At 38.5% G+C, this 11,343-nt stretch overlaps 1 protein-coding gene across 1 annotated transcript; it reads left to right on the forward strand.

Moving 5' to 3' along the window:
* Nucleotides 1–842: 842 nt before the first annotated feature.
* LOC306946269 (pancreatic triacylglycerol lipase-like) lies at nucleotides 843–10,205 on the forward strand (the record flags this gene model as incomplete). Its single annotated transcript, XM_079535254.1, has 12 exons — nucleotides 843–891; nucleotides 1,176–1,330; nucleotides 1,476–1,601; nucleotides 2,599–2,733; nucleotides 3,115–3,223; nucleotides 3,518–3,637; nucleotides 3,865–3,984; nucleotides 5,356–5,471; nucleotides 6,557–6,686; nucleotides 7,874–7,985; nucleotides 8,761–8,928; nucleotides 10,142–10,205. The coding sequence occupies 12 exons, from the start codon at nucleotides 843–845 to the stop codon at nucleotides 10,203–10,205; spliced, it is 1,404 nt and encodes a 467-aa protein (XP_079391380.1).
* Between the last annotated feature and the right edge of the window lie 1,138 nt (nucleotides 10,206–11,343).

An 11,343-nucleotide genomic window follows, 5' to 3' on the forward strand; every position in this document is an offset into this window, starting at 1 on the left:
TTCCTGATGGAACAAGGCTTCTCTGAGCAGAATTGATATCAGAAAGTGGGCACAAAAGACCCACAAGGCAGGAGCATTCCACACACACAACCACTTGATGTGGGTTAGAGAAGCAGTCTTAAAAACTTATCACCTAGGAGACCCCCACATCCCAGCTACACAACACTAAAACCAAAAGCCTTCCCAGCTAAGAGAATCCAGTTCTTCACAACATAAATTACTGCTTGTGAATTGCCCTACACCTGGAGCAACAGTCTCATTCTGGGTCCAGCACATCAAGTCAAGAAATCTACGTACGTCAGTTTTGGACTTCAGAGATAAATCAGCCCTAAAGACATTTTCCAGTTTAGATATAAACTGTAATCTGAAATAAACAAATTTTACTATCTTTCTAGGAACATTTCCAAGGATACAGCAAAGTATAAAGTACATGCAAAGTTTGCCCATTACAGCATGAACTTCCTACGCTGCACAGTAAGTAGTTCAGGTTTGGTGGCGATCCATTTATCTTGTCAGGTGAATGGCTTAAAGGGGAATGGTAGCACACGTAGGTGTCCTTATGTTAGTTCTAAATTAGCAGGCATACAACTTAGTAGCAGGACAGAAATCATTCTGGTCTTGAGCTAAGCCACTAGCAGATTTTGCAGCACCATAAGCTTTGCTGGAGCCAGGTAACATAAAGCTGACTCACATGTCTTGTGTGGCAGTCATAGGGATAGGTTGCAGGAAAGAAAGGTCAGGACCCTTTTCACCATAAGGAAAATCAGCACCAGAAAGACAGGTGGGCTTGGTAATCAAGCAGGTTTGCAAATCCTAGCTGCTTCTTTTTCCTGCTGTTCTAGATGCTTCGAATTGGGATATTCTCGCTACTTCTTCTCTGCACAGTCAGGGGTAAGTATATGGGGTTATTGTTTATAAAACCTTTCTATGATGCTTGACTTTGTGAGATATTTTTCTGCACTAACACAGAACGGGTGAGCAACGGGGTGGCTTCTTCCTTGGTGAAAACTGTTGATTTTGAGAGCTGAGACAAGGCAACAGCTGGACTTTGCACTATTTAAACTGGAGAATTTTCAACAGGCCGAGAGATGTCTAGAGAAAAGAGTCTGTATGTTATGACTGCTAGTCTGCTCTTTACTCATTCAAATATTCTTGGTCTGATCTGTATGCTACAGGCTCTGAAGTTTGCTATGACAGAGTGGGATGTTTCACAAATGATAGACCATGGTCTGGAACTACACAGAGACCAATTTATGTATTACCCTGGAGCCCAGATAAGATAGACACCCAGTTCTTCCTTCACACAATAGAAAATGGTAATAAATATCAGGTAAGAACTGATGTGGTTTAAATATTGGTAAATTACAAAACTTTTACATGTCTGTACAAATGAACAGAGTTCAGCTCTGCACAATTTTGATGCACTCTTTACAGAAAAGAGTTTTAAAATTTTAATAATTGAACATCCACAACAGGAGATATCTGCAGTTAACTCTGCAACAATTAGGAGCTCAAACTTCAAAACAAGCAGGAAGACGAGATTTGTTGTTCATGGATTTACAGATGAAGGAGAAGAAGGCTGGACCTCAGACCTGTGCCAGGTACGTACCGCAGGGAAATCCTGTCTCTAGGAAGTTCCTCAGCTGGTATTTATAAATGTATTGCTGTACATTGTTTGCTTTCTCTATTTCGAATCACTATATTTCATACTACTCTTAGTGATAAGAAAGGGAAAAAAGGGGACATATTTCAGTTGCTAATAATTTGAAAATAAGTTGTTTATTTTACTTATTTACAATACGTATGTTGGGGAAAAACATTAGGGGAAATGCATGAAATTCTTCACTTTAGCGAAGTGGGTGACAACAGGATTTGGCTCAGCGAGTGTCTTTTTTCTGCTCAAAACAGCTCAAATCTGGAGCTCTTTGCTTTCTATCAATTTTTGCACTGACTCTATAGTTCCTCAAGCTGTTTCTTCATTTTTCTCCAAAACAGAGCTGCAATTCAAATTTGTGGCCTTCTCAAATCCTCTAAACATGATTTCCATTGCAGCTGCTAAAGAAAGCTGCTAGTCATACAGCGCACAAAGCAAAATAGCAGTTCATGGCACATGAACTATATGGACAATGCTTTTATTTAAGTATTCACACAACTTCAGTTTTCTTTAAATTATATATTCCTAATTTACTTAAAAGAAAATTATAAGGAATATAGTTAAATTCCACTAAAATCAAGTATTTCACATTTATTGCATCCCTATTGCCTGCTTCTCTTTTTTACTAGCTCAAAAGAAATTAAATTTATTTGACAGCTTCTTGATGGGAAATATCTATGTTGATTATCATTTTAAGGAGATGTAGGATTGACTGTTGGACTTGTTAATACTTTGTGCCAACTAACAGAAATAGACTGATCTTTTAATAACTTGCTGTTTTGATTCTTAAAATGTTCCCAAATGTATTCATGCAGCATTTATGAATTTGGCTGTATTAAGCACTGTGAGTCCATTTCAGATTGTACTTCTGTGGGACTATTTTTATGTCTTTTTTTAACTATTTTATTATTATTGTTATTATTTTTATTGTTTTTACAAAACAGAGAATGCTTACAGTGGAAGATGTGAACTGTATTGCTGTAAGCTGGAAAAAAGGGGCAAGATGTACATACTCTCAGGCATCGAACAACGTCCGTGTTGTAGGCGCTGAAATTGCATATTTCATCAACGTGCTCATAGTAAGAATCTCCTAATTATATAACTAAATATATAAAGCTGATCTGGAAACTTTCATGAATGTGAATGTAACCAGCAACATTATTTTTTTCTACTTAGTGATATTTTTGGAAGTTCTGCTGGAAACAACAGACTTATTTCTGAGTTGGAGAACTATGTGATAACAGAAGGGTTAGTCGACTTAGAGGACTGAAGTTCTCCAAGATAGCTGAACAGTTATCCCATGGATGTTAATATCTGTATTTTAGATTTAAGTATTTATACTGGCAAAAATGTACCAAAACCCTATAGGAGCCTATAAGAGTTTTCAGCCCATTTTTAACTCTCTCTGTTGTTGATAGAAACTGAAGTAATAAATTATTTTCTAAATATTTATTTTTCAGGATGAATATTCATACTCTGCAGCCGATGTCCACATCATTGGTCACAGCCTTGGTGCACACGTGGCAGGAGAGGCTGGCAAGAGGAGGCCAGGGATTGGAAGAATAACTGGTAAGGAAGGGATCTGAGTCCCGTACTAAAGACACCATTGCTTAACGAACAGCACAGGAGCAATGCTGTAATGCAGCAACATTCCACTGTCATTGCTATAAATGAGCTTTAATTAATTGCTATAAATAATGAATGTACAGTCAGAAGCAGCTGTAGCTACAGTTATTAGGTGTTATTAAAAAAAAAACAAACTTCTCCTGCACTCCTACACTTACTGTATACAATCTTAATGTTATTTTATATAACACATCTAGATCTTTTCTTCCATACATGATACAAACATTTTTCTTTCAGGACTGGACCCTGCCCAACCTTATTTTCAAGATACTCCAATTGAAGTCAGGCTGGATACAACCGATGCAGAGTTTGTTGATGTTATCCACACAGATACAGCTCCCCTAATTCCCAACTTAGGTAAGCGTTCTGCTTTACTGTATTAGGACCTCATTATCTGTGCTCTGTGCACTCGAGAGTCGTGATCAAGACTCTGGTGTGTTGATTAGTGCACAGGCAGAAAAACATACCATTACAGTTACTGAAAACTTAAGATAAACTTAAGCCAACAGTTTGAAGAACTGTATGAGAAGCGTATGAGAGAAGACAAATGTTAAATGTATTTACCTCCACTTTAAATACTCCAGGTTTTGGAATGGCTGAAGCAATAGGACATCTTGACTTTTATCCAAACGGAGGAGTGGAAATGCCAGGCTGTGATAAGAATCCTATTTCACAGATTGTAGATCTTGATGGCATCTGGGAAGGTAAGATGTTGATTACATTACAAATTCAGAGGAAGATCAGCTTCAAAGTGTACTGACTTAGCATTCCTTCACTCAGGTGTTTTGTATTAACTTTTCATGTATGCACCATCAATGACAAATACCCAGCGCAGTGAAAATTAGCATGTTCAAACATACCACTTTCCTATAATTATTGTCATGCAGGGATCAAATAAGACAAAGGGTTTGATCTGGAAATCTCCTTTAAAGTACTTAGAAGTAGAAACAAACACTACTTAACCCTTCCTAAAAATTGTGCAGGGTCTGTGACAACACATACATCTTTGTTGGTGGAAAGGAACTTTAAGACTCCCACTTCTGGTTTGGGATCTTCAGCTGCAATTCTTCAGTAGAGCAGTGCATTTAATTATAATTTTTTTAGTTAGCTATTACAAATCTGGGTTGCACTGAAGCAGTGTAATTGTGTCTATTTTCAGTCACCTAAAAAGATTGGCAAGTGGCTACCCTAATACGCCTTTAGTTGTTGTTTCCTACAGATTTAATTTTTAAAAAATCTATTTAAAATTTTTTTATAGTATAAGCTTAAACTGCACATAACAGAACATTTAAAAAGAAAAAAAAATTCACCTCTAGAAACCTTTCAGTGCATGATCCAAGATTTACATGGCTGCAAACACCTTAAATTCTCGAAACCCATCAACTTATTTGTGATACCCGGCCTTTTTCTCTAGGTTTTATTCAAAGCAGCTGGAAGCTTTTTTTCTTTCTTTCTTTCTTTTTTTTTTTTTTTTTTCTTTTTTTTTCTCCAAAGAGTAAACTTGTTATCAGTAATAGGGAGTTAAAGCACAAAGAAATAGATGTTGTATATCTTCTTTTGAACCTAAATTCAGGAAAATTAAAAAGAAAAATAAACAGCAACAAAAGGAAAGTTTTCATTATTTTAAGAGTTTCTTTTCTTTAAATACCTTCAAATAACAATAATTTCTCAGGTGGAGTAAATCAGCACTGTCCTAGGGAGTTCACTGTTAGATGTTGGCATTTGTTTTTCTTTTATTACAGTAATACAGCATTGCCTACAAAAGATCTGCTTTATGCAGCTCTTGTTTCTATTGTGAAACCTGGTCAGCTTACTTCCTGGGAGAGGGAAGAGGGCCTGGACTGCCAGTTCAGTCCCTGCAAAGCATTCCAGATTCACACCTTGCACCTGCTGGATCAATAACTTTCTTCACATCATCAACTCATTTCAACAGCAAGGCTCACATCTCAAGTTCACAGCTTCAAGAGTAGCAATGAGGCTTCTGAGGAGGAATGACCCATTCCAACAGCACAGCAAGCACAACGTGGGTCTCTTTCAACAGAAATGAGAACTAACCTGAGAGCATCTTTTCACAGGAACTAGGGACTTTGTGGCCTGCAATCACCTGCGCAGCTACAAGTACTACTCTGACAGTATTGTCTACCCTGATGGATTTCTGGGCTATACTTGCAGTTCATACGATGCTTTTCAAGTAAGTATGTTTCAATGTCTCACTATGGGCCGTTTCAAAAGCAGTGCACTTGTCAATACATCTGAAACTCTATTTACACTAGCTTTTACCCAATGGGTGCACATGTAAGATAAGTGACAGACACCTTACAGTGGCTTAGGTGACACGAGCTAAAGTAGGAAAAGGTAACAACGAACCAGGGATAGCCCTGGTACACTACTGCTGCCCTAAGGTATTACTGGAACTGGTGTGGCTCCCCAAGCCTACTCTGGTGCATCACACAGGGAACAGGTAGGAAGGAGAGCCTGCCCCAAGGATCATCATGTCATCATGTCATGTTAAAGAGCAGCAAGAGGGATCTCATACTACAGTAGATAAGCTTTCAAAATAACAAGAATTATAATAATATGTAACGGCCCTGATGGGGTCAGTCTATGGTGGAAGTACTTTGGTGACTTAAGATGGCTACAAGGACAAAGCACATTAGTTATGGATCAAGAGCAGGGAACCCTTCTCTGTGTCAGAATGGGTGATACTGAACTACCTGAATGTGGCAGTGAGGCAATAGGCTCATCATATCCTGCAGGCAGCAGAGAAAGAAGAAAGCAGAGCAAGGAATATATAAAGGTATATAAAAGGAATAAAATTGATCTCCATACATTCTGAGTAGATGATAGAGGCTTTTCAGATCACTTTGGGAGAAGGCAAAGACCTGTTTCTATCACAAGGATACAGAGCTGCTTTCAGGACAAAACGAGCTTTGTTTTCAGTACAAAGCCTTTCTTGAACCAATTTGGAGGTAATCTTTCTCATCTGCTGCTGAGAGAGAGACTCCTCCTTCTCCATGTTCCTCTTCAAGAATACTCAAGGATATCACTTGTGCAGCTGGAATGAGCTAGATGGCATGAGAAAAGACATGGAGTCCTGACAAATCAGAGCCTTTCAGAAATCTAACTAGCTTACACAGTCTTTCTCTAGTCACATAAACGGTTCCTTGAAACTCACGGTTGCTGTGATTCATGACCAGTTAAAAATAAGCGTTATCACTAACAATTTCTCTGGGCTGTCTGGATGACTTTATTAATGCATGTATTTCTTTTCACTAGGAAGGCTGCTTCCCGTGCCCAAGTGACGGATGCCCAAACATGGGTCACTATGCAGATAAATACAAAGGGAAAACTTCAGGTTCTACTGTGAAACTTTACCTGAATACTGGAGAAGCCAAAGATTTTCCTCGTGAGTTTTGATTGTTTCCATTGCTACTACTCCTTGTAAAAATGCTTTTTCTTTCACATTTCGCAGTTAATTTTAACAAATGACCTCATAGCAGTGCAAATGGCTCTTCAGTCTTTTGGGCCTTTTGCCCTCTTCTCTTCCAAAACTAACGATATTTGTGCACACCAGTTGGTCTGAAAGATGTCAGACTGTAGAGCCAAGTGGAAGTTGATGTTTGCTGGGCTACACTACAAGGTACATGCAGGAAGGATGATAGGCAATGCACATTAGTCACAGAAATATCTTATTAAATATTTAAAGTGTCTGTGACCATGGCAGTGGTTATAGGCAGAAAGAGAGGCCTGGAGAAGATGTGAAATCTCCAACTTTGGAGGCAGTCAGAACTCCATTTGTCAAAGGCCATAGAATCACAGAATGGCTTGAGTTGGGAGGGACTTCAAAGATCATCTAGTTTTAAACCCCCTGCCATGGGCAGGGTTAAGAGCAACCTGTTTTCAGAAACGGATGGACAAAATTACTTCCTTTATAACATAAGTTATTCTAAATGTCTCTTAAAATGTCTTTTGCTTCACCTTTGTAAAGAAGAATTGGAGGGAGAAGAGCTACTTTTGTTAGTTGCAGGCTAAAAGAAAGTTCCCACTCATAAGAGTGAGCATATCAAATATTTTTTTTAAGCTTATTTTACAGTATGGATCAGCATTTGATTCCCAACACTTCTTTCTTTTCAGCTTCACTATACATAACAACATTTGGGGTCAAATTCTCAGGGCTATGTTTATTTACCACAGTACAAGCTAGTGTTTTTATTAGTTCCTTAGTTTTGTGTGTTTCTTTTTTCTTTCTCTTTTCTTTTTTTTCTTCCAGAAAGTAGTACAAATGTCTGCCCATTGCTCATGTTGATCATAGTAAGACATAATAAATAATGACAGATCTGACTCATTGGTGTATGGTTGTAACTCAATGAAAAACTGTCAGCCCCATGTATGACAGCGTTATGTTAACTCCATCCAGTCCAGGCAGCCTGGGATGTAGCCTTGAGCTGAAAGTACAAGTCAGTGATAGTTTCTTTTGCTTTTAACTATGGTGTACAGAAAAAATATATATCTAACCCAACTTGACATTTTTGATGTTTTGATACTGTTTCTCTCTCTTGGTGCTATCCAACTTACTGTATTTTTTCTGTGTAGTTTGGAGGTACAAAGTATCTGTGAAACTCTCTGGAAGTTCTAAAGTAACAGGATATGTAAATATTGCTCTGTATGGCAATAATGGAAACACGAGGCAGCATCAGATTGTCCAGTAAGTTCAACATTCAATGGAAAATAAACTTATCTTCTAGAATGTTTAATTCATTTCTAATAATATTTCCTTTTTAACTGGGTCTCATTTTGCAGAACAGATTCTAGCCTCTGTTACAGCTCCTTGATGTAAATGCAGAGACAATTCAGTCACTCTGGATTTATTTTAAAAAGGAAAAGCGTGCAGAATTTTAAAACATTTGAATTTTAAAATGTTGGAACTTGGTGCAGTCTCAAATTGCTTTCTCTATTGATGTGATGGGACATCAGTGGCCAGATTATGAACCATGGTGACCCAAGAGACCATACACGTTTGACTCAGTCACAGGGCTGTAAGTTTGAGAACCTGTGGTAGAGAATCAGGCAGCAGCTTGTGGTAATCATTTTGGTCAACCAAATACAAAACCTGTATCAGATAAATGAATTTATATTATATGAGATTTCACTTATTTGCAAAATAATATAAACATGCTCTACTCATATAAGCAGCAAGACACAGCTCTGCCTTCTCCATGGGGACTGTCCTGTAATTGCACCTTCATAGTAAACTGTGACTGCAGCACAACAAGGCAATCTGCCTTTTCTTCTGACGAACTCCAATTTTTTGAATGAATTTCATAGGAGAATAGAGAATAATGTTGTAACCATGATACAAGCGAAACACTGCCTTACAACCAGCTTTCTACTGACCTTGCTACCACAGCCAAACAGTTGATGTGTCTAGTAATTATTAAATGCCAGAAAGCCTCACATATGCAATACGCTATTTTTCACAGGGGAACCCTCCAACCAGACAACACTTACACAGCCTTTGTTGATGCAGAAAACAACGTTGGAGAACTTACAAAGGTTAAATTTCTTTGGAACAACAATGTGATAAATCCAACTCTGCCTAAACTGGGAGCTGCAAGTGTCACAGTGCAAGTTGGAGAAACTGGACAAGTGTGAGTATATCCGCTGTGAAAATCCCAGCAGCTATTTGTGAGGGCAAATGACAAAATTATATGAGGGACAAATGCATTTGCACAAGAAAAGGTGCTCAAAGCATTGGAAAGAAAAGACTCTAGGGAACACTTTTAACTTCCTTCCTTTCAAGATACTGCTCATTCATGATTCCATTCACTACTATTTCAACTCTCTACCTTAAGTAACTTTGAAGAAAAAAAAGTTCCAGTCTTCAGAAGGGTAAATTTCCTGTAAAAACCTTTGGGTGAGAAAGATTAGCACCGGCTTAGATTATCAGCATAATTCTTGCCAACTTCCTATTTGCTGTCTGCAAGAAATGACTATGTCTGAGCTTGCATTTGGTTGTCTGATTCAATGTCAGTGGGAATTAGAAGATTTCCATTAATATCAATGGTCACTGAGATTGTTAGACAACACAGAGAGGCAATAATACTTCTAACATTTCAGTGAATACAGAAAATATTTGGAAGCTGTACTTAAAAAGCAAAATACAAATTGATATGAGCTAAAACATACTTCTGTAGACTCTGTGGAACAAGGCTTGGATGCTCAGATTATAGAAGTAGATTTTACTGATCCAATGTAACTTGTGTGTTTGGGCTTTTTAAAACAAAACCCCTCATTTTCTTTATCATGTATGACTGGGTGTCTAGAAGAAGGGGTACAGCATATGTTCTAGGCCCATATGCAAATGCACAATTCAATGTAATCACTTAAAAGACAATATTGCAGACAGAAATAGTTTCAAGCAAAGCAAAACAATTACGTCCCAGCAGCATTGCCTCTCAGCAGAGGTAGAGCAGTTGTAATTTCTATTCATCGAAACATGTTGCTGACCAAGCATATTCCTGTAAACAAGCACTTGTTCTTCTATTGACTCGTGCCCTTGCACGTGGAGTTGTGTTCATCCATCTGGTGATGGTAGTGATGGTAGCACAAAAACTGAGGGGGAAACAAAAAAAGAAAAGAAACTAGAAGTGGAGGAGGACAGCCAACTAGAGTAAATACCGTCCATCAGTACTACCAGCCGCAGTAGTACTTCAAACAGGTGCTTAGAGTCCCTTCTGTTCTTCTGGGGGAGTGTGGTTGAGTCAAATGAAAAGTCTGGTTGAGATAGCAAGAAAAATCCACATGTATAATCTCAGTAAATCTCAGGAACTCAAGACATTCGTATGTTTTTGTTTTCTTCAGATTCAATTTCTGTGGTTCTGAGACAGTGAGGGAGGACGTTCTGCAGACCCTTACTGCTTGCTAACATGGATGCCCAAAGCCTCGCCGCCAACAAATGCTGGTCAAGCATTAAAGACCAGAGTCTGCAGTCTTTACAGTTATAGTAATGGAAGCTTCACATGCTGATTAATAAATTGTATCTTTTAGATGCAGACATGCAAAAAGAAACCTTCCTTGCTCTAGCATGCTAATGATCAATCAAAATAAATAATAATTATCCAGGAAATTATAATATATGAGGGTTTTTATTTCTTGGGGGGTGGTACGGGTTTTGTTTTGTGAGTTGGTGGTTGTTTTGTGTCCATGGATGTCTCTCTATAGACAAGCCTGCAAAATACATAATTCTTAGAGTAGCTTTAGGAGTGAATGAGCTAATGCCTATTGAAAAAAAATTCCTGATTTCGGTATGCTTCAAGATAATTTCAAACAAGGGGAAGAAAGGGGGACAAGTAATGGAATCTGGTATGTGACTTCTGGGCAGTGCCAGAAGTGAAAGGAGACATGCTGGTAAGAAGAGAGAGATTAAAACAAAATTATCCTAAGATGCCATATGTTGGCCCTTGACCTCAAGCAAAACTGCCAGACGACAAAGTAGCCAAGTTATAAAATGTGGAATGCAATGAGAAAGCCACTTCCTCCTCATCTCTGTGACAAACACTATCAGCTAAAGTGTAGATAGCTCACAAATTCAGTTCTGCCCCAAAGTAATCCAGTCTCTGGTCCCTCAGCCTGCTGCAGGGACCCCACTCTCAAGGGACAACACAGAGCATCAAGAGCCTGGAGACTCACTACTCCTTGAGTCGCTTTCTTCTAAGGATTTTCTCCTGAGGCTCCCCAAGGCTGAGGCCCTCTGCTCCTCCTTTCTGCATGACCTCTCAATAACCTTGTCCTGAGCTGGAATAAATTCCTTAGGTCAGAAACAAACCATTCCTTGGTTTTACCCAACTGAAAAGAACATCCCTCAGCGTTTCCAGTTTTAGTTGGAGATGCGCAGACTTACTTTCATGTTTAAAAAACTTTGTAAATTGCACCCATGATTCCTGCTCAGATTAAAAGGCAATATTCAATTGTGTTACCTTGAGAGCACAGCACAAACCAAGTTTTATCTTGAGAGTCACTGTAACATAAATATCTGAGAGCTTACTTTATGCAGGATGGTAGGG

Source organism: Tetrao urogallus, assembly GCF_951394365.1.
Source record: "Tetrao urogallus genome assembly, chromosome: 5".
NCBI classification, from domain to species: Eukaryota; Metazoa; Chordata; class Aves; order Galliformes; family Phasianidae; genus Tetrao; species Tetrao urogallus.